Source organism: Petromyzon marinus, chromosome 26, assembly GCF_048934315.1.
Source record: "Petromyzon marinus isolate PM22_M1 ecotype Great Lakes invasive population chromosome 26, UKy_Petmar_22M1.pri1.0, whole genome shotgun sequence".
NCBI classification, from domain to species: Eukaryota; Metazoa; Chordata; class Hyperoartia; order Petromyzontiformes; family Petromyzontidae; genus Petromyzon; species Petromyzon marinus.
The window spans coordinates 5,099,000-5,126,048 of record NC_133692.1 but is presented as its reverse complement, the minus strand read 5'-3'; the positions used below and the strand labels follow the sequence as shown (position 1 = coordinate 5,126,048).

Sequence of the window (27,049 nt, the reverse complement as noted above, 5' to 3'; positions counted from 1 at the left end):
TAGTTATTTTTTTCTTAATAATGGTTCTTGCAGGTTCACAAGGAAACTGTTGATGCAGTGCCAAATGCTATTCCTGGGAGGACCGACATCGAGTTGGAAATATACGGCATGGAAGGTATCCCTGAGAAAGACGTGGAGGAGAGACGGCGTATGATGGAGCAGAAGTCGCTGGGTAAGCGTAGAGTGCCACGTGCATGTTGATGGCACATTGTAAATACAGCCAGAAAGTGCATTTCGATGGTTGGCTATGTGCGGTGCGAACGAAGTTCAACAAACATACAGCAGCATCCACCCTCCAGCACCAATACCTACGATCCCCCCCCCCCCTGCTCCCAAATCCCCAAGCGAGCTCTTTTCCGATTCCCTAGTCTCAACAGTGGTGACCGATCTGATGCAACCTCGAGGCCCAGGGTCGACCGCCCCAGTCTCTAGCACAGAGCACTTACTGGGCAGGGTCAACCAATTGGAAGCAAGCCACATATCCAAAGTGGTGCCCTAGTTGGGTTTCCTGTGTCATGCATATAGCAAGCCATCTCTTAGTTAAACACAAAGTGATCTCATCGGTTCTCCAATATTCTGTAAAGAGACCTGGTAAGAGAGGAGTGCATCATGGCCTCCGTGGTTCCCAGTTTGAGGATTGACACAATGTATCTTTGTTCTTACAGAGGCCAAGAAGAAACAGAACCAAACCAGCCAGGAGAACTCTGAAGAGAGTGAGGATGATGAGCCGAGCACCTTCTCTGGGCAAACAGAGGCCGCACCCCAAGCTGCACCTGCCATACCCACCATGGCTCCCATGCCCAACATGATGCCAGGTGAAGAACTTTTTTTCTGCTCTCTTTTAGTAGAATTAAGGCAACTCCAAAAACAAATAGCACTTGCACGTTTTAAACTAGGCTGTCTTTCCCAGGCTGGCTAACATGAGTTTGAAGCTCCTTGTAAACCAGATGGATATCTGTTTTAATGCATGTCTTTTGTTGAAGAAAAGAGAGACATCTGGTCTCATTGGGCTTTTATAATGGTTGTAAAGGTAGTTGTATGTAAACTGACTTTCAAGAAACATTAGTTTTCTGTATTTATTAAATATCACTATCTGCACCACCAGTGTCTTGAGCCTATTTAAAAATCTGCTTTTCTTATTACCAAAGCCTCAACTTTTCAATCGGGACCCACAGCCTAGTTATCTGTTTCGTCTTTTTAAACTTATAGTCAAATAATAATTGTTTTTTTTCATAGTTTTGTGTCCTGTTCCAAGATAAAGTGCGTTACTGCCTGATATGTGCAGCAGCCTTTGACATTCGCACAATTTCCACATTGTCGTTTAAATATGTATATATATTTTTTTGTTTCTGCACCTTCAAAAGCTAATGTGTTCTTTATTGTTTAGGGATGCCAGCAATGATGCAAGGAATGCCACCCATGATGCCAGGGATGCCACCGATGATGCCAGGGTATGTAACAAATTACCATGAAATGCAACTTGAGCTTTAGTAGATCTGAATGCCAAGATGCAAAGCCAAGCATATGGGTCAGAGTAATTGGGTTCAAGATTTGGTCTATTGTTTACTAATGTATTTGCATTTGTTGTGGTCTTCAAAGCATGATGCCTATGGGTGGGATGATGCCTCATGCGCATGGAATGCATCCGATGGTGCCTGGAATGCCGCAGGCCCCTCCAGGTGAGTGAACCACCTTTCACGTGAGCACGCCGTGTTCAAGCAAAACATCCTTTTTGCACATCCACACTTGGGGATGCGGTTACTCTGTCGGCTTCAATAATAGTTTTTTGTCTGCGATAGGCTACGCACCACGTCCAGGGTTGATGCCTATCCCCGGGCAGCACAACGGGATGCCTCCACGACCGGTCCTGCAGCAGCCGCCGGTCACCAAGCCTCTCTTCCCGAGTGCTGGGCAGGTGTGTGAACAGTGGTGCATACATTCTCATGCCAACAAGACCGGGTCAATTCAGGACCGACTATGCTGCCTTGTGTTCCTTGACTTTATTAACGTTGAGTAATTGGCCTGTTTCATAAAGCAATCAAGCATCATTTGTTTACAATACTCCCATTATATCTTGTGCACAATGTGTAGCTTGTACATATATAGTCAATTTTTCAGCCCACTGCTGTATTAGGGTCTCCCCCCCCATTGTGGTGATCAAGGGGCTGATTCGACTGAACTTCACACTGGTCATTGTAGGTTGTAAAGGTGGGTAGTGCAGATACGAGATGATGGAAAACCGTGACAACAAAGACATTGTATGCACTGACCTATGCCGACCATGTAGCCTAGCAGCCTTTAGCAACCTGTTGTTAATGCTGGTCACTCATCCAAGCACCATCCAGGCTCAACCCCGCAGTGGAATGAAAAGGGCTGCTGTGATGAGGTCGGGCACATTCTGGGTGATTTGGTCATAGGCAATTTGTATCTTATATACTAGAAAAGAACCTTATCCTCTTTAAATTAAGGTTTTCCTGTTCTTTCCTACCTCTCTGGTAGATTTCTTCCCACCTGTCCACCGCTGTCTCTTCTTCTATTACGTCCTCTTCGGCCTCTCCCTCTAAATCCCTCCCTACAGCATCACAAGTAAGCTTTGTGCACGCTCGGAAGAGCCTTAAGTGGTGCATGCAGTTTAACCGTTACATGTTCATTGTAAACGTTGCGGTTTGGATTTGTTCTCGCTGCAATAAATAGTGTAGAAGTCCCTGCCATCCACTATCAAACTGTTGTGTACTAATATTGTACTTGTTTTTTTCTGAATCAGATTCTAGAAACTGTAAGTTTACACTAAATTGCTTATAACTGTTAACCTTAAATGTCAATAAATAAGTTGATAAATAACTACTCTTCTGTTACCTAGGGTTTATTGAATAAAACAATTGGAATTACAATTCCCTGAGCTATTTAGATAATCACTAAATGTTTTATGGAACTGGTTGCTGAAGTTTTTGATTCCATTTCAGTAGACGTTGCCTTAGATAAGATGTGATATTGACGATTAAATTAGTGCAGATTACATTTTCCATTTGCATCTATGTGTGTTCCTCATCGGTGCCTCATTCGTAATTCCTCTTGTCTACGAGTGTGACGACACTTGAGCATTGTTGACACCAGACCTACCTCAACCTCGTTTTGCCCCCACAGCCCACCACGACATCGTCTGCGCCCGTGGGCACAGACTTTAAGCCGCTGGGCGGAATTTCACCGTCGACAGCCGGGTCGCCCCGTCCCACCTTCCCGGCGTACTCCCAGCAACACCACGCCGCGCCGTCCACGGCGGCCGCCAGCACGTCGGCCCACGCTGGGGAGGCGGCGTGCAAGGCGCCTACGCTCGCGGCCAGTAAGCCTGCCGCTCTGAACGTCAACAGCGCCACGTGCCGGCTCATCCACCCGGACGAGGACATCTCGCTGGTCAGTGGGCGCAGCCACCAGCTGACGAGCAGCGTGGCCCGGTCGCGATGAATTGTCGCGCTGGCAAAAAACAAAACGGTTGGTGCGTTTGTCCTCTAGTGTGAACTTACAGTTACCTCTGCTGCGGCCTACCCCTTCCCCCACCCCCTTCAGAGATAGTGCGCAGTAAGAATTAAGAAATGATATTCCCCCTCGGGTAAGAGTTGTGTGCCCAACATGCTCCATCCCCACAGCATTTTCCTTTAGGATTGGTGTTCTTGAGCTGCACATTATTGTTCACAAACCTATTCTCTTGTAGTTTAAATGTTGTGATGTGATAAAAGACATTTGCTTCAATGCTTTGATCCGATTGCCTTATTTGCTGGGATTTAATTCGAGTTACTTTTACAGGAGGAGAAAAGGGCGCAGATACCAAAGTACCAGTGTAAGGTACCCATGTATGGCCAGACCGGGATGGGGAACATGGCTGGAATGCCTGGTATGAGGCCACCTGGCCCTCCGCAAGGTAACAAACAACATTTGTGGTGACAGTGGCCTGGTGTCACAGTACATGCTGCTCTCACGCCAAATGGGCTTCCACATTTTCCACACACAGTAAGCATCATTTAATGTACAAGGAATGTTGGAAAAATACACTGAAAAGCCACCCTCACTTGATTGGTCAATGGAGACAACTGTTGATGTTTGAATTGACAGTGTAGCTCATTGCGATTTGTGTCTGTTGCTTGTGTGTGTGTGACAGGTCCTTACGGTCCCGGTCCACAGGGCATGCCCAGGTACCCACATCACCCTGGGGGCATGGCCCCTTATGGCCAGGGCCACCCACCTCCTGGGCCACACAGGATGCAGCCATATAACCCTGGGCCTCCTCGGCCCCCCATGGGCATGCCGGGAATGAGACCTCACATGATGGGTCATGGCGGGCGCTACTGAGGCATCCATCCAGCTGTCCCCGACCAGAGCCAGGAGCAGCTAAGTAGAATGTGGCATCGCACCAATGTGACCCACCCGTACAGAAGTAATATATGCTTGTGTTTTGATCCCAGGACACATTTGCATGCAGCCTACCAGAATTTCTCTACAATTCAGAAAAGTTGCCATTTAAAATACCAGGGTAGGCAGACATCTGAAGGAAAGCATAATTTTTGAATATATGGTTAGATGTCGGTTGTTCATTTTTGTGTTTTGTCATTTGACGATGTTGGCGTTGACTTTTGAACTTAACCTGGTTGTGTACTTGTGTACTTGAACATAACTTCTCCTAATACACAGCACATCTGTTTACCCTTGGACTTATTTCTGTTTAGTTTTTAGGCTGAGATGGAGTCACTTCACTTGCCTTGTGTAAAGGACACGCTGCAGTCTTGTAGTTGTGCCAAGGCAAGTGGAACTTTTAATACCGCAACTCCAGTCAGATAATCAATATAGAGTGGGAAGGTCCTTCACAGCGACACTCGCTGTTGGACTCTATCAATAGAGTCCCCAAACACAGTTTGGCGAGGGCCTTTCTCTGTTACACTGATTGCCGTGTGCAGCGGAGAGACAGCTGCCAACTTTTTAATAGGAGAACTTGTAATTGGTCCACGCAACTTTGTCGGCACAAGGTGCATTGATATTGCTATCTCGGATTGTGTCTTATAAGAACTCTTAAGCTTAGTTTAAAAACATTTTGGTGAGAATATGCTCATAGCAGTTACCTAATTGTTCCTTCAGAGCCAAGCACAAAATCCCCTTTCACATTCGAGCTGTCTCTCCGCTCCTGCCGAGTTGTAATATGTCCGGATGTGGGCCTCTGTTCAGGAAACAAAAGGTATAGTACCCAGCCCTAGTTTTAACAATAAACACTTAACAAGTTTGATTTGTTTTACATTAGAGCCCATAGACCTGGCAGAATGTAAATAAGCACTGCTTTTGCCCCCCTCCCTCTTGACGGGAACCAGCAAAAAGGTTTGTGGATGCAGGTTTGTGACCTCGAGTCTTGCTGTTCTTGCTGTAGTTGTGTATTCTGTTCTTACACCAATAAAGTCCTTGGCCTGAGGAACACGCTGCTACGTGTAACTGGTTTGTACCGCACCCGCACTTGGGTTAGCAAAAAAAAATTCCGCCCCTTCCCACAAGTTATCCACTCTTCCCTTGATCCCGCCACCCCCCCCACAACGAGTAAGTTCTACATTGCTCGAAGGTAACAAGTGTGTGACTGCGCCATTACTTGTGTGGATGAGGTTGCTACGTAACGTGATGTCTGACCTCCCAGCAAAAAAAAAATTGTCGGTCCGTCTGTACGTTTTTGGTAATGTACATTTCGCTCCGGGAATAATTGCAAAAGCAGTACATTTATAACAACCAACGCATCTGCACGTGCGAATATACATATCAAAAGGGTATACGATGGAGTATGTTGATTGTAATCCACAGCCGCACTTGAATTTGTATTGGGACCCTGACGACTTAAAAGTTTAATATCCCTGGTGGCATCACGTACGTGTGCCCGTAAGTGTTGTGTTTAACAGCGTAAAGTTATATTTGTACTGTTTTCCTGCTGGACAGTTGGTGTTTAAGCCAGAAACTGGTTTGTGAGGTCTGATTTGAAACGGGCAAAAGTGAAAATGTGTACGTTGATGTTTTTTCTTTATTATGTGGAAGTGAGAACTTGTTGGAAAATGATGCATTTCTGATCACTAACCAATTCCCTTGGGAAAAATTGGGAAATATTACAACTTGGGTTTTTCAGGTGCAAGTCGGCCAACTTCTGGTTTAAATCCAGGGATTTCTTCATTGCCATTACAGCTATTCTTTGGGTCTTTCGGTAAAGTCACGTAGATATAAATACAAATATCAGGCCTGATGACGATTGCTTGCGTTGCGATTGAAACGTGATATTTTTATTTCTATCTACGTGACTTTACCGGAAGACCCAAAGAATATGAATTCCTGCAGTTACGAAAGCTTTAAGTCAGTGCCATGATAGCTGTTTATTATAGGCATTGTTACTAGGGGTGTAACGATGCAATTTGCGTGCAATGCTTCACTCGTGCAGATGTTGGAGGCTGTTGCATTCACCTTGTTAACATGGGAATTTGCTCTCGAATCCCGACAGCTTAATCGCGATGGGCTTAAGTCGTTAAGCCTATGATTTGTTATCAACATTCATTTGAGCTGTTGCATGATAACAAACTTTGTCCTTTGTGAAACATTATGGGCGAAAGCAAATATAAACAAAACCCTGTCGACACTTAAAAACAAAAATGTAGTCCCAACATTGACTTTCCAGACCCATGTTCCCAGCAACATTTTAAGTAGGCAAACCGCACAGATTCCAACCAGAGTCTTGTCAGCCAACCAATGTCGAAAACATTGCAGTTTGCTTCAGTATTGGTTAGTATTTGTCTGGAAAGCCAATCGGCTGATGGACTTTAAAAAAAAAAACATGTATTTTATATATGGGAGTTAATCACTTATGGTTATATATGCTTTTGCAGTCTGGTGCGTGGTGGGTTAGGAGGATGGGGTGGTGGGCGGGGGGGGTGGGTTGTGAGGGGGGGCTGATCTGCAGGGTAACGTGGCGCTTCTCTTCTCGTTTTTTGTAGTCCTGCCGTTGGAGCGCGCAGTCACAGGGCTGCCCTCTTTGAGGCAAGTTTAACTTTCTTCATTTTTTCCCCCCCTCCTGCTGCTGTTCTCGGCAGCAGAGAACCGTGCGAGCGTCTGCGTGAACTCGTTAACGCTCTTTCCAGGCTCCAAAGTCTTTGCAGCAAACTTGACTTTGCATCCTCAGATGGTAGCAACTATTAAAGACAATTAGCTCCTCACATAGAACTGTGCGTTAAAACTCAGTTTGGCTACAGTCTACCTTTGCATGTTGAAGAAACACGTGTCTGGGCTTGTAAATCGCGTGGCGTGTGGATGCTTTTGAGCTCGTTTTGTTGTCTTGTCTCTTATTGTCTTTAAGGTTTTCATATTTGTCTGAGCCATAACTTAGTGTGATGGCAGATGGAAGAACAAATGAAGTTTTGCCTTGCAGGTTTGTACAGGCTGTAAGTACGTAGCACGTGGCTAATGTTTTGTGGAGCAGAGACGTAATTGCACTTGTGTCTTGAGGTGAACCACAGTCAAATTTTTTGTTGCAGAAAGTACGCTTGTGTAAATTGTAGAAGGGACCCAAAAGGCAACACGGCTCTTTAAAGCCATTGTGAGCCCACAAAAGACAATTATTCACAGAATGCAAGTTACTTTATTTTTAATTACACATAAAAATGCACGTTCTCAAAATCAAATGAAGTGTACCTGTTTGCACGTTTTCTAAATGTTTTTCTTTAACATAAAATTGGTGTTCACAGTTCACTCGGGTATAGTGTGTGCTTTGAGTGTTTTATTATTCCCCTGTGCATGAATGTGGGTATTTATGAACCCATGTCTACAATCGAAGGTAATCGATTTGAATTCCCCTTGAGTTTCAGAGTGAGGCGTGTCAGTTCAGCCAGGTGGAATGTCTATGAAATTGGTATAAAAGGACAATTGCTTTGCAATGAAAGTAAAAAAAAAACTGCCAATATTTTCCTCCTACCAGTCGAGATATTTGAGTTTATTCCCTTACATAGTGTGCTTTGTAGTCGTCGTACACTTTATAGTTTAGACCTTGCAGAGGGCTTGAAGCGGTTTAAAAAAAAATATCTGGCAAGATAATACATTTTACACATCCGTGTTTTTGTTAGTCTGTTACAACTTGAGAATAAAAGCTTAATAGATCGAATTGTCTTGTTTTATTTTTTTATTGTGTAAACTTAATACAAGTGGAACCATTGTCTCTACAAATGACGTGTTTGTACAATGATTAAAAAAATTGCTTTAAAACGATACATCTACAAAATAAAAATATTTTTACAGGAAAGCAACACTTTACATAAGCTTTCCCAGTTGTGCTCTATTGCTGTCCGAAGTGCCTTCAGGTTGTACTGCATAGTATTTGGCGCCACGTCTTGACTTTCGTTTCACGTTTTGGGGAGCTTTAGGAACTGGAGTTCTGAGAATATGTTGGAGAAGCATCCTGCCTCAACTGAAGTTATTGAACTTAAAGATGCTGACGAAGCTCCTCCAGCACGTGGAACGGCACGTGCCAAACTACACGTGCAGTACAATCTGAAAACGTATCGGAGCAAGAATTTGACTGCATAGTGAAATTTTGTGGTTGGTTGCATAGTTTTGCAGTGCACAAGCGTAACCCCCATTTGGGGTGTTTTATTGGCGGCGTTTAATGCTCGCGGAGAAGAGACTCCTGACCCGTAACCCTGCGGAGCAGCTCCAGGGCTGTGTCGCCCTGATCCAACGGAACCTGAAAGGACATGACACATTGACACGTCTACATGTGAATGTGCTCCGCCATCTTGGCAATCGATTTGCGAGATGAGGGCATACCCATTCTGGTGGGGTTTATTTGACCGTACTTTACCATCATGAGACCTCCTATGCCAGTACCACAATATAAGACTAGGTTTTTCCCCTTTTTGTTTGGCAACAAAACGGAAACCTTTTTTTACAGGGAGTCATGTCTGCATTAACCACAATACTTGTGGTCAGAATGCAAACAAAAAACACTGATAATATATTTTCAGTTTTGTTGCCAGAAAAAAAGGGGAAAAACCTATTCTCATACTTTACCAGTGCGGTTTTGCAGAAGGTGGGAAGCATAGAAACAGTACAACTTTTTAATGCAGTGCATTCTGCTGTCCACTTGCACCGACCTATCCGCTCAATAAGCTACACTGGATAGCTTGCCCCTGCCATAGGATTGTGAAATTTACACTTGTGAGTATAAACTTGAGATGAGTGCAACCCCCACAGCTAACTGAGCAGAACATCAAACGTAGATGTTTTTATTCTAGACGTAAAACTGCCTCTCGTCTCACCATGTGTCCGGCCTTGAGAATCCAGTAGAAGGTGAAGTTGCCGTAGCTCTTGTGGTAGGCCACGTTGTCGCTTGAGACGAGGGACAGGGGGCTCCACCTGAGCTCGTTGAACGCATCGAGGCCTGGCCACTTCATCTTTTGCACCCAAGACTCCTGCCCTGTAGGAGCATGAGATCAGCGTGCACTTTCAGAACCTGACCGTGATCGGACCGTGCGTGCGGTGTAACTGCATCAGGCCACATGTTAAAGACACTACGGCAGTGTCGAATTTTTAAGACCAGCGCTCTCAACTGCAGTCGCACAACTCGTGACTTTTGAAATAAAATTGTTAGGAGATTGTTCATATCTAGTATGACGTCGCATGTAGATGGAATTTGTCATGAATGGCAGTTTTCATGCTGGAATACACCTGTCGGCACAGATCCGCGTTACCCCTGCGGAGGCGAGAATTAAGACTGAAATGCCTTTCACACATCTTAGCGTTCAATAATAACAATAGCTATAATTAGGGCTTGCCGTTAGCGAGCACACTGAAAGTATGAAAGCAATATATCCCCTTCGAGCACCCAATCGGTAAAATATCGATGGTGAGCCGTTTCAAAGTGACAGACCTCAGTTGTCCGGGGGCCATGTGATGAAATTAAGTTTGCGGGTTGTAGCTGGGCTGTGGGGGTCAACGGTTCCCCAACCCTTGTAATCGCGCGTTGATGTGCCTGTGTCCATGCCGGTTTTTCCCCATTGCCGGAAGCATTTACCCAGCGTGTCCACGATGAGGTCGAGCTGCCCATTGTAGACAGTGACGTTAACCCCGCTCGCCAGCAGCTCGTCGACCATGCCGATGACCGGCTTCATGAAGTCCGCTGCCATGTTCGAGAACACATCTTCCGACTGGCCTGCGGGGACACGGTCGGGTAGAATGAGTGGCCACCGAAGACCGTCGCTTCGAGCAGGAGTGTGGAGTCTTTTGCCTTCTCGAGGGCAGAATATAACTTTGAAATACCTTGAGTGGACCTGCACGTGAGTGCACGTTATCAAAGAATAATGTTATTAGGGCTTACTTTATTCCGATATCTGCCTCCTGCTTTCCTCTACCAGGAAGTCAATATTCACTTCTAGAACCCGATTAGCGCAGCCAAGATGCTTGCGGCGACGGTTGGCTATTATTTTGGACGTGGTTGGCTTCACGTGGCCGTGGGCCATGTGAAACGAAACGAAGTCACGACCGTGTGTGGCCTGTGCGCGGGGACGACTAGACCAATTCAAACCCAAGATCTCGGCGGGACCGGCTCGGCCCTCTTGACATTCCCGAGCCACCTGTGGCGTTGAAATGGCCTATGGGGTGGCGCGTTCGCCGCTTGTTGCAGAGATTCACGGTTCGAATTCGGCGGCCGTCTTCAATAGAGTGGACATTAAAGATTCCCCCGACGTCTCCTGCGTTCCGCCCCTTTCATATGGTCCTGGCGTGCCAGAATGTGGATGCTTGCAGATTTTTGTTGTATCCGGTTGTTGGAATATCCCGGTGTCGTTTGCTGGGCCCCGCATGTTGCAATATAAAAAAATTCGCAAGCGTAGACCAAAGTATGTCAGTGTCATCGTCCAAATTTGTCGAAATGGAAGCTTAAATAACTCAATTGGGACTACTGTATACTTGACATTTATGGCTTTCTACTAGTAGACTAATGCTCCTGGTCACTCTTGCAAATGAGCCTCGTCCTTCACGATAAAAATGTTTGGGTGAGATCGCGCAAATGTAAATATGTCTTAAAGCCACCTTTGCCCGAAATGCTACGTGTTAACGATACTCATGGTCTCTTGAGTTCTCACCTGATTAAACAAAATATATATTCGAAACTTAAAATTGAATCCGGCCACCTCGACTAAATGGTGATGACCTCTTGGCGGTTCGCGTGTTGCACGATAAACCCGGCCACCCGAGTTCGATTCCCACTCACGGCCAACACCAGCAACGATAATCTGAATCGGTCCTGGGCCTGCCCTAGGTCGACTCGGCCTCAAATGAGTATCTGGTGCTGTGTGTGAACAAAGGCGGCCAGGCGTGGTGCTGGCCACCCACCCACCTCGTGTTCTTTGCCAGCCTTCATGGGTGCTCGCTAACAGTACTTACCCCAACAGTCTGTTCAGGCTATATGGGGGACCTTTGTTTTCATACCTCCCCACTGCACGTCGTCCGGGATCATTGCCAGCTTCTTCCGGATGGCTCCGTTCATGAGCTTGCTGAGCTCCGCCTGCTGTAAGTGTCCAACGTGAGTCTGGTAGAGCTTGGCTGCAGCAGTAAACACGACGCACAAGTCAAGAACGCAAGAGACCAGGATGAGTCTTATTTGCAAGAGTGACATCACGACAAAGATCCCCGATATAGCCTGTAACAGACTGCTAGGGCGTGTGCTCTCCGTGGGTGCTTATAAAGGCCAGCACCGAGCACACGATGAGTTGGTGTGGCTAGCACCGTGCCCGGCAACCTTTGTCTCCCCAATAATGATGGTCTCGCACCGCACCAGGTGCTATTTCAAGGCTGAGCCGACATTGGGGAGGTCCAGGACCGGTGCAGACTATCATCATCGATGTTGGCTGTTAGCGGGAATTGAGCTCAGGATATCGGATGTCCGAGAAAATTAAGTAATTTGCCCAGATATCAAGGTTTTCCAAGACACCACTCAATTAGCCATAGAACGATTGACCTGTCCCCCCAACAACTGTCACGAATCGAGATCACAATTGATTTCAGTGATTTAAACCAAGTCTCGTTATTTACGTACCGATTGTATTGTTTCCCATGTTCTATATCGCTGGTAGAGTTTTGTTCATTCCATTAAGCCTACGTTTCACAACTATAAAGACACGGTGATGCCTTTGGCAGGCCTTCAGCGGTGGATAGACGATGGCTGATGATGATAATGAACATTGCAATGTGTAGTCCTGGCCACGTGAGCATGCGTGTGCCGGGATCTCGGTTCGACTCGGCTAAACTCGGGTTACACACATGCCAGAGGTCACGGTGAGCCATCTTCCTACGGGACCATGCTGGCACAAACCTTGCGGCTTGCTCGCTGCTGGCCACTTATGAACCCAGCGCCAATAAAAAAAAACTCTTCATCCCCCCATGGCCCATTTCCCAGCAGCCGAAGCCAGGCTGTTTATCACATGGTTCAGAAGTTTGGTGGGCGGTTGTTATTTGTCCCATGTTACGTAAAATGTTTTTTTTATAAATGTGTTGTGCATATGTCTGTGTGTGATTGTGCGTGTACGATGGGCCTCTTTGGAGTCTCGTGAAGGGCGCTACTGGGCAGTTGATGCTATCGCCCCCCCCCCTCCCCCCAGCAACAACAGAAGGCGGCGGAGCGAAGCTCACAACAACTAACTGAGCGCCAGGTGCCTAAAACGCAGCAAGTTGACAAGAGTAGGCAGCACAGGTGGGGCATCTGTCATCTCAATTAAGCCATTACACCTGGGCTTGTATCGTGTGCCATAGTGATGTCACCGCCACTTCGCATCGAATTGGAGCATTGTTTTGCATAAGTTGCGTTGTGGGGCGCAGTGGTGTAGCTCTGTGTGCACGCCACTACATACCAAGTAACCCGAGTTAAATTCCCGGGTACGGCTATCGCCAGTTTCAGTTTTCAGTTTCATTTATTTGGTATAGCCCCTGTGAGCCATTCGGCTCTTGAATCGGGTGCAACCGCAACAAACAAAAAAACATGAACAAGAAAACATTTTAAAGTGACTATGTGACTGTGCAAACAGAAAATCCAGGAAAACAGCAAAATATTCATGAAAAAGCACCGTACACCAACGCTGTGTGCAAAAATCCCAGTGGGATGCAAGTCAACAACCACAAGACAGCTTAGATTAAGGCCATCAGTCTAACTCCGTACTACAACAAACAAAACATGGCCAAACCAAAAAAAACTTTTTGAAATCAAAATAAAGCCATAAAAGCAATGTAACAGTGATCATAGGACGAGTGCCGAGCGATATCAAGACCTGTCCCTTGACGTCCCCTACGTTGACTCAAGCCTCTGTACACATCAGCAGCGGGTAAACAAATGCAGTCGGGTGCCTCTTGGTTTGCCGTGCTTGCCTTCCTTGGTGCTATCAGCACTTGCCCCAACAGCCTGAGTAGGCTATTGGGGGGGGGGAACTTTATCAGTGTTTTTTCACCCCACCCCCTCCATTTTGCCCCATGCACACACATACCAAGTGGTCTTTTCCGTGGTTGTGTAGCAGAGGTGTCCACATAGTGGTTGGTCGAGTCTTGCGTGAGAATGTTGTAGAAGTTCACTCCGTTGGTATACTGCAGCAACAACAACACAGTGTGGCATTAAGTGTAGTGCACATACTGGTAAAACATAATTTTAATTCGGAGCAAGCTGGAGGTTATTATTTGAATACAGGCACTGGTTCATTGAACAGCGGCACATTAGTTCCAGTCTATTTAATCGCATTACTGGAATTGTCTACGCGTAATATTTGTCTCCAAAAGAACCATCAAGTCACGTTGACGTTGAAGGCAGTCTCCTGTGTGTAAATTCAGTATTTTCCTGGGGAAAGAAGCAAACTTGATCATCGGATCACAAAAGCTCTTTGTCCAGAAAGTATGATTTTTTTTGTACGACTAGGTGGACACAAGTGGATTACGTGGATGACTGTATTACATTTATTGTTGCAGATGAAAATAAATAAATGAACTTCGGCAGAATCACCTGAAAAATGCGTCAAGTCTCATCGGATCTCAGAAGCTAAGCAGGTTTGAGGCTGCATAGTGCCGCGATGGGTGACCACCACGCACACCCCTGGCATTACACACACTCGGCTGCATCGTCACAACACAGTCACAACTCAACAACTACGCCGTTTGTACTTGTACACAACAGCAACTAACTTCACAGCCACAACCAGTCGCAATGTAGCGTCACGTTTTCCCTCCCACTGCCCAGAATTGTCGAGTGTTTACGTTTTGAAGAAATTGGTGCGATGATGGGCGCTTTATTGGTGGCAGCCAATTTGCGGCCAGAAGGTCGCCACGTGTTTGATAAACAAACAACAACAACAAAAAAACAATGGACTCGACCCAAACGGGCTGTCACAGGGCAGGGCTACGCGGTGGCAGCAGCAGCAGCAACAACCGCTCTGCCACCCTCCGACTCTTCTCACCGTCTTCACTGATTTCTTTGTTTTGGCCACTTTTTTTTTTGCTGTCGCGCGTGCCTTTTGCTTTGGCGCGATTTCTTAATTCGTTTATTCATTTTTAGATTTTGCTTGCCACGCGTGCGTGCCTGCGTGCGTGCGTGAAGGGGAGTGCTAGTGTAGCGGTTAGCGCTACGCTGCGCTACGAACCCGGGGAACCTGAGTTCGATTTACGCTCACGGCGTTAATCGAACGATTACCTGAACCTGTCCTGCGCCTCCCCTAGATCGACTCAGCCTCAAATGAGCACCTGGTGCGGTGTGTAAACACATCGCCGCTGGGGAGACAAAGGCGGCCAGGCGTGGTGCTGGCCACCCACCCCCTCGTGTGTCGTGCCGACTTTCATGGGCGCTCGCTGACAGCACTTGCCCTAACAGTCTGTTAAGGCTATATGGGGGATCTTTGTGTGTCTTTGTTGGGCTTCTTTCACGCCGTATGTAGCCGACTGCTCGTATGTGGGATTTGATCCTTATATATAATGAATGTACAGCATTGTGGGATGTTGTTGGCACGAATGGCGCTGTATAATAATATAATTATTATTATTAACCCATACCATGACCGGCACGATGAAGTATGGTCAAATTTGGCAGGGGTGCGGATGCTGTTGGTTGTCATTCGTGAAGAGGTGTCGCGATCCCCGCGGAAGCCATCGCGTGCCGGCGGCATCGGGGTCCAAACTTTTGCCAACTTTTTAAAATGACACCACAAAAATGACTCAATTCGGATTCATGCCCACAGCAGCAACCATGGCCCCCTGCTGACAGCCGAATGCCCCAGGGTCGCTCTTGCAAACGAGGCTCTTCTCGTAGCCTCTCGAGCTCTCGCCCGGTTAAACGAAGCGAGCAAAAAAACCTCCCCTGTGTCCACTCGTGGTTCGCGAGGAGCGGCAGGCGTGAGGTGGAGGGGGGGGAAATGCTCACGCTGGAGATTACGTCCTCCGCCAAGGACCAGAGTCGCGTCGCGTTGGCATACTGCCCTGCGTCGTAGGCCTCCTTCACGGCGTTGGCTGCCTCCATCACCAGCTGAAGGCCCGGCTTGTCCAGCAGAGACTGTGCGTACGTGCACACACGTAAACGTACATGTAACACGTAGACACAAAGACCCCTTCGCCCCGCCCCACTACCCCGTGCATATCCGACAACAGACTGTTAGGGAAGATGATAACCACCATTGGAAACTTCATTTGCCAGTAACAAAATATGATAATTGTTTTTTGACCCTTTTATCTGGCAACAAAACTGACACCTTTTTTTTACAAGGAGTCATGTTTACATTGACCACAATACCTGCGGTCGGAACGCAAACAAAAAACAACAACTCTGATAATGTATGCACTGTCCTTGAAATTGATTGGTCCACACCCGAGACAGCTTTCTTTAGAGCCTCGTCTCACATGGCGTCTTCTGGTCCAACATCATGTGAGACGAGGCTCTAAAGAAAGCTGTCTCGGGTGTGGACCAATCAATTTCAAGGACAGTGCATACATTATCGGAGTTGTTTTTTGTTTGCGTTCCGACCGCAGGTATTGTGGTCAATGTAAACATGCCTCCTTGTAAAAAAAGGTGTCAGTTTTGTTGCCAGATAAAAGATGATAACCGCTCGCGCCAATGACGTAGTGGTGTGGTTAGCACCACGCCCGGCCGACTCTGTCCCCCCCACTGCTGATGTTTACACCCTGCACCAGGTTCTCATTTTAAGGCCGAGTCATCGACCTCGGGGAGGCTCACGACTGGTTTAGATAATCGTCACTGCACTGGTGTTGGCTGCAAGCCGGAGTCGAACTCGGTTCGCCGGGTTCGTAGTGCAGTGCGCTGACCACTACACAACGGCTCCCCAGAGACAAAGATCCCCGTATAGCCTTAAAAGACTGTCGGGGCAAGTGTTGTTCACGAGCACCTACAGCACACAAGGGGGTGGGTGGCCAACACCACGCCCGGCCTCCTTTGTCTCCCCAACCACGATGCTTACACACCGTACCAGGTACTCATTTGAGGGTGAGTCGACACGCACACACGCACGCATGTGAGTCATCACTTGGCACAGCAGACGCACCCACGATAGGGACGTCCATGTGAAATCCCTGACCAGTGACCGTGGCGGCCAATTTTTTAAACAGCTCACGTTTGTACGCGTCAGCACCTGACGCAATAACAAACCGACCGTCATAGCCCATTCCACGACAGTTTGTACAAAAAAATAGATTCACAAGCGCTAGCCAGACCACGGGGTTGCCGATGTTAAATCAGACAAAGAAACCGATTTCAGCAAAGATCATTTGATGCTGCAATGGTGAATCTAAACACGTGGCTTCAAAAATATACGGGGACTTTCGAGTGCCTGATTAGCTTGGACAATGATTACTACAGTTTAGGTTCTTAATTACTAATTAACTAAAGTTAAAGCCCCGCATAATTGTGCTGATGTCTACATTTTTAAAACTGGTGTTAATGTGTATACCAAAGAGCAAAGCCACCAGGCATGGCTCCAATCTCATCAGATATTACCTTTGGATAGTGCCAGGATGGGCAACCAGCGTACCCATAACTTGTGTTACAGACTGTCGGGCTACGTGGTGGGCAGCAGAGGACAGTGCCACCTTTGTACTGTGCTTCTGCGCTTCCACCTCCATGCTACACGAATTCACAAACCCGCATTGGCCAGCGTGGTGAAGCAAGATCAAAGGATCCCCCGCAACCTGTGCGTTGTCAATTTGAAGGCGTCGAAGCCGTTCATCAACCCTCGTCAGTTCTTGCGGACGCTGTGCCACGAACGCCCCATTTGAGCGCGGACGAGGTGAACCTTACCGTGGCGTGCAGATAGGGTCCCCAGGTCAGCACGGAGTCTGCGAAAACGAGAAGACCCGAGCGTTGAAACCGGAGCTAAACGAGCATCTTCGGTGGCTCATTGGTGTCAGAGGGCACCGCCGGATCGCTCGGCTCGATTAAAATGAGTTTTCATGTGGTCATGAGTTGATTTTTGGATGAGTTTTTTCGCTTAGTTTGGTGACAAAAATATTGCGTCTGAAGATATCAGATATATCGGCTCGACCGTCACGCGATGAGCGTTACCTTGTGCAGCAGGGCGCACGTGCGGAAAAGTTACACGCTTTTGTTGTGGATTAGAGGTCAATTCGCGGCATTCTCAAAAGTAGTTCTGTAATGTCTCCTTCCACGGACTGCTACCTTAACATGAGGTGATTGCACTGCTGCTCTGCGAGAGCTACGAATGGATTCTGTATCCCGTGACTTGATGCTCAGGAGCATAAAATCAGGGGAAAAAAATATACGTGTAAAAATAGTTACCCACAACCAGCGCGACACGGCTGATGGGGGTGTCACCAAACCATTGTCACTCGTGGGAACGGAGGCTAAACCATTCTCCCAACCATCTTCGTGCCATCCAATTAGTTTCGGGTGGGGGGGGGGAGGAGGGAAACAAATCTGACGGATATTCTCTCCACACTGACACCACTTTTGGCCTTGATGAACGCAATGGGAGGCAAATACCGAGCGGGGAAATCCACGAGTCTCCCAACGCCACTCCCCTGAAGGCGCACGCGATCTCCTTGTTGTTGATGGCCTGCGGAAGGGAGTCAGTGAGGGCGTTATCAGAATCTGTATTTAGACTGGAGGAGGAATCCGATGAGCTATGAAGCTCTTTTTCACAGATGCCCAGTAGGGGAGGGTCAGCGGTAGTGGTTTGGGGGTCAAGGGTCAGGGTTAAGTGCGGCATTGGTTTCGAAAATATTTGTTCCCCTAGAGGGGAATGAATATTCGTTTCCACCAAAAGACAATAATCACCACCCTACCTATCTAAACCCATAGATTAGGGTTATGGTAAAGGAATAAAGTTTCGGGTTAGGGAAAAGGGATAGATGCTACAATGGATATGAAAAAGTTCGAACCAAACAGACAGTTATGAAAGTGTAAAACTCTACTGAAAGCAAACTGAGCAACTGCTTCACGGACATGTTTTCTTATACAAATTTGCTTGGAATTAACGTATAGTTAAATTTCGATTTAAAACTTTCGTGACTGGGATTCATCTTCTTTGGTTCTTTCGGTAAAGTCACGTAGAATGAGAATAAAATAATAAATTGATAAAATAAAATAACACAATAAAATTCTCACGACGTTTCGGCCACAACACAAGCGGCCTTCATCAGGTGAAGGGACAAGACTGTCTGGAGGACGGCGCGTGACTTTACCGAAAAAAGCAAAGAAGATAACGTATAGTTATTAATTTTGCTCGGAATACGCTCTTGAAACACTCTCCAGCGGCCAGGGCACATCACCACTGCCCCTCAATTCCATTTCTTCCTCCCCAACAACCCCTTAACCTCGCAAAAACCCACGGCCGCCTCCGTTTTTGAAGCGGCTACAAATACAGCGGGCGAACTTCGGCCCTCACCTTCAGCAGCTCCAGCGAAATGGCGGCGGCCATCTTCCCTCCGTAGGACTCGGAGAAGATGTAGAAGGGGACCGTCTGCAAAGAAGGGCAAGAAAACCCCCAGGGTCACTCTGACACATCTGCCGCTGGATCTCGGAACGCGCGAGCGGTTCAGCGTCCATTTTATTTAGAAAGGAGTAGCGCTGCCATTTTTAAAATACATTTTACTGCACACTCATTGCAGAGAACTGTAGCGACGCGACCGCACACTCCAACAGCTGGCACCAAACTGTGCCACACGCATCCTCCCGCGTGGCTTTTTACTTCTGATTCCATTCGGAATTGATCCTGTTCTGGTGACGTAAACGTACATAATCGGAACGGGAGAGGGTTAACTCAGTTGGTACAATAAATGGTGCAGGTCATGCCTGCAAGCGAGACTTGGGCCTGGTCCCTTACGCTCTCACCTGGCTACACGTATTGCGCGATCACGAGAAATCGGTCACGGAAGATGAGCAAGTAAACATCCACAAGCTGATCCTAGGCCCCCGTGTCTCCACTAACAAATGCATTATTTGTTGAGTCCATCAGCCCATTGGCTTTCCAGACCAACGTAATATTTTGTGAACCAATACTATCCAGAGGCATTTGTTTAAGGAAGTGAAATCCACACCGGTTTGCATCTCCTTTTGTCAAATTAAGCATAAAACCACATTTAATGGGATGGTTTTTCTGTCTTGTCATTGGTGACTGGGCTGAGAACCTGGTTTAGTCACGGGTGGCTGGAAGCCAGAATCAAACTCACTCGGGATCTCAAATGCTGCCGACTTAATGCTCCGACCTCTGAACAGTCACTCTTCAGACTCAGTAACTTCAGACACAATCAGAGACTCTTTAGGCACTCTTTGGCCACAATCAGTCACGCGTAAAGGCGCTGCTTGAAAGCGCGAACCTGTCGGGAAGACGGCGGCGGGTCGCGCGTCCGACCGCGGCCCCCCTCACCTGGAACTCTTTGGCCTCGGCGAAGAACCCAGCGAGCAGCACGCGCATGTCGGTGGCCACGGTGGAGATGTTGCGCGCGTACGCGTCCTGGTAGGTGACGTAGCTGTAGCCAGTGCCCACGGGGTTGTCCACAAACAGCAGGCTGGCCGCCGCCAGCTGCGCCAGAGCACGCACGGCGTCATGGCACACGGCGTCACGACCACGGCCTCACAGCACAAGGCGTCACGACCACGGCCTCACGGCACAAGGCGTCACGACCACGGCCTCACAGTGCACGGCGTCACGACCACGGCGGCATAGCACAAAGGCGTTACGGCACAAGGCGTCACGACCACGGCCTCACAGTGCAAGGCATCACGACCACGGCGTCACGACCAGAGGGGAAGGGGGCGGCGGGGGTACGAGAGACGTGACCCTGAGAGTCATGCTTGACGAGCCGCCACTGTTAAATTTGCAGCAGCGCGTTGCCAAACGGGCGATTGCATGGCCCTCTAAATAAAGTCGGCTGTGCTTTGTGTGACGGATGGGTCTCGTAAAAAAATATTCTCTGCATTGTCTGCACCAGCAAAGTTTGTCTTGAGGGTGCTGCTGCTGCTGCCAAGTCACACGGTGGAGAATTCTTTTTGATGTATGGCAGAGCAGTGTCATCCCTTCGTGTTAAGAAAATAATAATAATAGCAATGCTAATTTGCAACGCGCACGGCTTTCACTTCTCAGAATGGCAGCGACCCTGAGACGCGGAGCCCAGCTCAGAGATTCGTTTCGTAAAAGTAAAATAACAGAAAGATGTTGTTTGAGAAGATGCTTAAAGATAAGTAAAGAGTCAGCACTGCGCAAGTGGAGGGGGATGGCGGCGTTCCAAGTGGAGGCGCCGAGAATAGAGAAACGACGTGTGGCGATCGTGGTTCTGACTCTCGATGTCTAGAGTAACTCCTGGACAGAGCTATGGGGAGTTGTGGTGGTGGTTTGGGAGCAGGGCGTCAAGAGGTCCGAGAGGTATGGAGGGCAACTGGTGCTGTAGACGGCGCAGGGGATTTTGAAGGTGATTCTGATGGGGATTGGTGAGCCGGTTGAGGGCCAAGAGAGCAAAGTCAGAGGTCATACGCGGTTGGTGGGAGGTGGGGACCGTGCGTGCGATGTGGTTTTGTAGACTTTGGAGCTTCTTTAGGTTGTTTTGCAGGGACCGGGTGAGTACCGAGTTGCAGTTGTCGATGCGTGAACCGATGGTGCTGTGTGCTCGTGCGTTTGCGATGTCTGTAGTGATGAGTGGGCGAAGATGACGAAGGGCTCTAAGGTGGCAGTTACAGTTTCTGATTACCAGCTTGGTGTGAGTATTGAACGACGGTGTAGAGTCCACGGTGACACCTCGAAATCTGAGATGGTCGGTGAATTTAACAGCGGACCCAGCGATTAGGATGGTTGTAAGTACTGAAAATGAGCCTAGCTTTTGTCTGGTACCGATGAGAATGGCTTCAGATTTGTCAGGGTTGAGTGAGAGACCGTGAGACCAGACCCAGTGCCGGAGTGCGAAAGAGCAGTCAGAAAGGCGTGCAAGCCCGGAAGGGCGTCATCAGCGTATGAGCGATGGCGAATTCCGAAGCTATCGATGAGTCGTCCAACGGGCGATGCGTGTGCAGGGAATAAAAGCGGTCCGAGAACGGATCCCCGAGGGACGCCGCAGCCTGTCGTGAAATAAGGGGATGAAAAGTTGCCAAATTTAATGGTGGAACGCTCCTGTCGGAGATGAATCATTTTACCCAGCTGAGTGCTGTACCGGTGGTGCCGGAATCGGAGGAAAGAAGGTCGACGGGGGGAGTGTTGTGGCTTATGGTGTCGAAAGCGGAGGAGATGTCACGGGTAATGGCAGCGACTGTGAAACCAGAGTCAATGATGTGCAGACTACGGCCAAGGATGCCAGTGAGGGCGATCTGAGCAGAGTATGTTTTGCGAGAGGTTGAATGACGAGGACAGAAGTTTGGAGATGAGCTGATGTGGGGTTTGAGCTGTGCGAGCGCAAAGAGCCCGAGAAGCTTACAGGAAGCAGACAGGTTGGTAATGGGACGACCGTTTGAGAAGCTTACAGGAAGCAGACAGGTTGGCAATGGGACGACCGTCTGAGAAGCTTACAGGAAGCAGACAGGTTGTCAATGAAACGACCGTTTGAGAAGCTTACAGGAAGCAGACAGGTTGGCAATGGGACGACCGTTTGAGAAGCTTACAGGAAGCAGACAGGTTGGCAATGGGACGACCGTTTGAGAAGCTTACAGGAAGCAGACAGGTTGGCAATGGGACGACCGTTTGAGAAGCTTACAGGAAGCAGACAGGTTGGCAATGGGACGACCGTTTGAGAAGCTTACAGGAAGCAGACAGGTTGGTAATGGGACGACCGTTTGAGAAGCTTACAGGAAGCAGACAGGTTGGCAATGGGACGACCGTTTGAGAAGCTTACAGGAAGCAGCCAGGTTGGCAATGGGACGACCGTTTGAGAAGCTTACAGGAAGCAGACAGGTTGGTAATGGGACGACCGTTTGAGAAGCTTACAGGAAGCAGACAGGTTGGCAATGGGACGACCGTTTGAGAAGCTTACAGGAAGCAGACAGGTTGGTAATGGGACGACCGTTTGAGAAGCTTACAGGAAGCAGACAGGTTGGCAATGGGACGACCGTTTGAGAAGCTTACAGGAAGCAGACAGGTTGGCAATGGGACGACCGTTTGAGAGGCTTACAGGAAGCAGACAGGTTGGTAATGGGACGACCGTTTGAGAAGGTCGTCACAGTTTAGGTTGGGTATTTTTTTTTCACAGGAGTTATTTGGCCAGTGTTAAATGGGGATGGGAAACAGCCGGTAGAGAAAGAAGAATTGGTGATATTTCATATAATTAGGTCAATGTCAAAGTTGCAGTGCGGAATGAGTAAGCTAGGGAAAGTGTCCACTGGTGAGGATTTCATGTGAAGTGAGCATAGTAAGGCAGACACCTGACCAGGGGACACATGGATAAATAAATAAATAATCATCGCACAGCGGGCAAACTGATACGTATGTGTATATATTTTAGAATGCTCAAATTTACGCGAATAATGTGGCGAGACCTATTAACTCAATCCATGTCGTCACAGGTGGTTGAAAATCAGACTAGAAGTTGGGGTTTCAGTGGTGCCAGACCAGTAGATGCAGCAAACAATGCCCCTTCTTCTGAGCAGAGAAAAGCCAACCGACTTGACAGATCGCACTGAGCAAAGCCGAGTAAAAGTGTTCCGTTGATTTGCGTGCTTTTATCCTCACCCATGTGGTGTTCCGTGGCTGTAAGTTAACATCCAGCGGCCCGATCTCCTCAAAGTTCCCGAAGCCAGTGCCGGAGGCCCCAGGTCCACCCTGGGGTGAGCAGAGATATCGACACGGCACACACGGGCAAGGGGCTGTGATGCTCACAGCTCCGCACAGATGGATTCAACCCACTGCTGTACTGCAGCATGATCATAAAAACACCCGATGTGCCTAGGCAGTGCCAATTATCCCTCTGCATGTCACGTTTAGGGCACCACAGTGGCGAGATGCAAACTGCCTCGCCTGGTATACAGGTAGTCGTGGGTTCAATCGCAACCCTGACACCTGCATATTTGGAGTTTGCATGTTCTCCCCGTCTCGCGTGGATTTTTCTCCGAGTCCTCCGGTTTTCTCTCCACATTTAGGAACATGTGTTCAGAGTATTTGGCGGCTCTACATTTTCACCTCATAAGCCAACTTCGTTGAGCTATCATGTATGGCCAGGTCGCTTCTGAAAACGAGCTACATAGCTGAGTGGACCTTACCTGGTAAAATAAACAATAGTTTATAGTTTTGTACTGTGCGTGTCTGTGGAGATGGAGTGGGCAAGAGGTGATACCTGCAGCCACAGGACCAGGGGCTGCACACTGGGCTTCTTCGATGGGTACAGCCACCAGAACATCTTGGCCTGGGGTCGGATCGCCACATAGCCCCATTTTTCCTCGCCACTGCTCATCGCCGGGGCTCCTGCGGTGGGTCGGGGTCAGGGTCGAGGTCAAGCATTAAGGTCATGTTCATGTTCATAGTATCAACAGAGATGCAGCGGTCATCATCGATCGTGTATCGTCAGCTGGACAAAGGCCTCCCTAAGCCGTCTCCGACGGCCGCGCGACGCGGCGATCCACTCTGGCTCCTGCGCGCGAGATGATTTCACGCTGAAATAACAAGACTTGCGATGCTGCACCAGCAGCGGTGCACGGGCACAAATAACAACAACTCAACAGATTGGACAACAACACTGATTGTTACACGTGTGCTCCATCGCTCGGGGCGATGGTAATGAACAAATGTTCCAACTGCAAAGCTCCATCTCCATGGAGGACGGCCTATCGGACGGGTTCCCTCCTTTGGCCACCGTGGTACATCATCTCTGACCTCATCGTCGAATACAATTATACCCGCGCGAGCGGTCTTATGGCAGTGGTGGTGGAAATTCCTCGTTGCTATGACGGGGGCCTTCCTGAGACCTTTTGGACAACGTTCACGGTGCTAGTGTGCCCCAATAAAAGTAAAGTACACGCGTGTCGCTCACTCACGTGGGCTCACCAGAGAAAGAGTAAAGCCGAGGCGACGGGCAGAGGGGGAGTGAGTGACATTGGGTGCGTTACGGAGGTCCAGAGCAGGTGATTGCATTGTTTGTGACAGCCATCAGCAAAGTGCGCAAACCGTGGGCACTTGTAACCGAGTTTTATTATGAACAGAATGCACGACTCGGCAGTTTGTTTGGGTGCAGCTCAAAACAGAATACAAGTTAATTAGTAACAAATCGGCACGTTCGCCCGCGTGACAACTTTATTCATTAGTTTGCTGTGCCGGGTGGAGGACGGTGTACGACACACACTTTACTCACACGGCGATTTGACCCCAAAATCAATTATGAATCATCGAAAGCCTGCTCAATCCACTGCTGGATGAGTTCCATCCCACGCCACGGGGAAGGGGGTATTCTGACCATAACTTCACCAGGCTGGTCGGCGCGGATTTGGCGGAGGAGGCATATACGTACGTGGGAGCATAGATATACGGTACAACAATGGATGTTTGCTGCGCTGCGCTCCGATTGCATGCAACGTAGCCTCACTGCACCTCCGATTAGCACGGTTGGCTACGTACGGTGCGAAAGAAGTTCAACATGCATACATACCTGCCGCTGTGCATGACCGAAGCTAAGCGGAGTCGAGACTGGATAGAGCTTGGACTGGGTGACCAACAATGCACAGAAACAGGTTGGTATCGGCAGCAGAGGGTGGTGCAGCACAATTCATTCGACTCCACCGTGCTCCCACGGCGGAGTCATTCCCTGCCTTCGCTCGCGCAATGACGGGTGTGTGGTGAAGCACGGTCAAATAATAATTGCCATGATGACGATGAAAATATATATTATAAAAGCCCGGCGTTCCGTTTGTCCGTCAACGAAATTACAAGAGCCTTTCAGAAGGCCTGAATCTAAAAAGTTACAGAAAGTAGGAGCCCCCCCCCCCCCCCCCCCCCCAGATGTGGAGGTAAAAAGTTGATCCAACGTGTTTAAAAAAAAAAGATTCAAGTGATTAAAACGTGTAAGTCATCCCACGTGATTCGCTCGCTCTCGTGCGGAGAAACAGGACGACTCTCCGTACCACAGAGAAGCGGACAGCAGCCCCGTGGTGATCCGGCGCCGACAATTGTCCAAGCTCTGCGGTCCTCTATAGGTTAATGTGTTAGCGGCCGTTTAATGTTGGAGGAAACCGGAGCACCCGGAGAAAACCCACGCGTGCGAGGGAGAAACACTCGATCCCATGCAGTCGAAACGGCTGGTGGATCACCAGTGCTGGATTACCGGCGTCCACGTACGTAGCCACCATCGTACAGGCAATGGTCGGCATGAGCTTTTGAAAAAAAAAGCGCAACATACTCGTAAATAACACCACCGCCTTAAAAAAAATATCAAGAGAATATAATAGGTGACGTTTCGGGCAATGAACCTTGTTCACATCACACACGGCGGTCAAGAGAGGTTGCTCATGCACCACTGCCAACGCAGCATCATTAAATAATTCGTTTAATTTGCACAATATAACGGAGGATTTTTTTCTGAAAAACATCAAAGTATGTTTTTTAATGTGATTTAGATTTAGTCTGACTTTTGCTTTGGGGGCGGGGGGGGGTTGCAGCGGCACTGCGGTGGTTAGAACGCTGCGTTACGAACTCGGCGAACCGCGTGACGAAAGTTTGAACCGGGTCTTGGGCCCTCCCTAGGTCGACTCAGCCTCAAATGAGTGCCTGATGCGATGCGAAGGCGGCCGGGCGCGGAGCTATAGGCCACCCAACCCCCGTCGTGTGCCGTCCGGGCATTAACAGGCGCTCGCTGACTGCAATTGCCCCAAAGTAGTCTGTTACAGCGAAACGGGAAATCATTGTCCTTTTGTTATAGGATTATGACGTAGATACACACGTGTGTGTGTATCTGTATCTATAGGATACGAGACTCTCCCCCGAGTGTGTGTGTGCCGCACTCTACAGAGAGTTGGGGGGGGGGGGTAGTGGTTAAGCCGCGCTGCGCTACAACCCCCGGGCCGTCCGAGTTCAATCACCGCACACGTCCCCGAACACCGGTGACGATTCGTCTGAACCGTCCCTGCTGCGCCTCTTCCCCACGTGCTCGACTCTGCCTCTAATGTTGTAAACATCCCCACTGGGGAGACAAAGGCGGCCGCGCGTGGCGATGACGGCCGGACCGTCCGCACGCTTCCTCTTTGTGCCGTGCCGGACTTTCGATCGGCGCAAGCCAAACAGCACCGGCCCATCCCCCCCCACCACCACCGCCCCAACCCCAAAAAAACAAGCATGTTTACAGGCCACCCGGTGTGATCTTGTGTCTGTCTGTTTGGTTTGTGCGCCGCACTGACCCGCACACGGCCGCACCGGCCCCAGCAGCACCGCAGCGAGCGTGGCGAGCAGCAGGGGCACCACGAGGAGGGTCCGAGGCGCGGCGCGCTCCATCGCTGCTGCGCTCACTCAGGGTCGCGAGCTCTGCCCGTCGGCGGAGGGAGCGGTCAGAGCCGATCAGCTGCCTGTCACGGGGAACGTGCGGAAGAAGGAAGGAGGCGGCACGGGTT

At 48.8% G+C, this 27,049-nt stretch overlaps 3 protein-coding genes across 5 annotated transcripts in view; 2 read left to right on the top strand and 1 right to left on the bottom strand.

The window, feature by feature from the left end:
* The window catches only part of ZNF207 (zinc finger protein 207), a 9,911-nt gene extending 1,753 nt beyond the window's left edge, over positions 1–8,158 (top strand). The window contains exons 3-12 of one of the 3 annotated variants that reach the window (XR_012945396.1): positions 34–172; positions 666–815; positions 1,388–1,451; positions 1,600–1,679; positions 1,800–1,915; positions 2,500–2,586; positions 3,145–3,411; positions 3,802–3,916; positions 4,154–4,791; positions 6,999–8,158. Coding sequence is in view for 2 of the 3 variants with exons in the window: in XM_032961186.2 (XP_032817077.2) it covers positions 34–172; positions 666–815; positions 1,388–1,451; positions 1,600–1,679; positions 1,800–1,915; positions 2,500–2,586; positions 3,145–3,411; positions 3,802–3,916; positions 4,154–4,344 (1,209 nt within the window). In the remaining variant the exon portion in view is untranslated. Of the gene's footprint in view, positions 1–33; positions 173–665; positions 816–1,387; positions 1,452–1,599; positions 1,680–1,799; positions 1,916–2,499; positions 2,587–3,144; positions 3,412–3,801; positions 3,917–4,153; positions 5,453–6,998 lie in introns of those variants that run through there. The other 2 variants (XM_032961186.2, XM_032961187.2) reach the window with 2 other exon arrangements.
* On the bottom strand, positions 7,629–27,049 carry SCPEP1 (serine carboxypeptidase 1). The gene is made up of 13 exons (XM_032961188.2): positions 26,840–27,049; positions 23,794–23,921; positions 23,193–23,282; positions 19,911–20,066; positions 18,930–19,004; positions 18,026–18,098; positions 17,324–17,361; positions 15,440–15,568; positions 13,527–13,623; positions 11,482–11,595; positions 10,067–10,204; positions 9,312–9,469; positions 7,629–8,737 (listed from the first exon to the last, which is right to left on the bottom strand). The coding sequence occupies exons 1-13, from the start codon at positions 26,931–26,933 to the stop codon at positions 8,657–8,659; spliced, it is 1,371 nt and encodes a 456-aa protein (XP_032817079.2). The 5' UTR covers positions 26,934–27,049; the 3' UTR covers positions 7,629–8,656.
* The window catches only part of LOC116946204 (uncharacterized), a 59,731-nt gene continuing 45,062 nt past the window's right edge, over positions 12,381–27,049 (top strand). The window contains exons 1-2 of the mRNA XM_032961182.2: positions 12,381–12,742; positions 13,999–14,076. The gene's annotated coding sequence lies outside the window, so the exon portion shown is untranslated. The remainder of the gene's footprint in view (positions 12,743–13,998; positions 14,077–27,049) is intronic.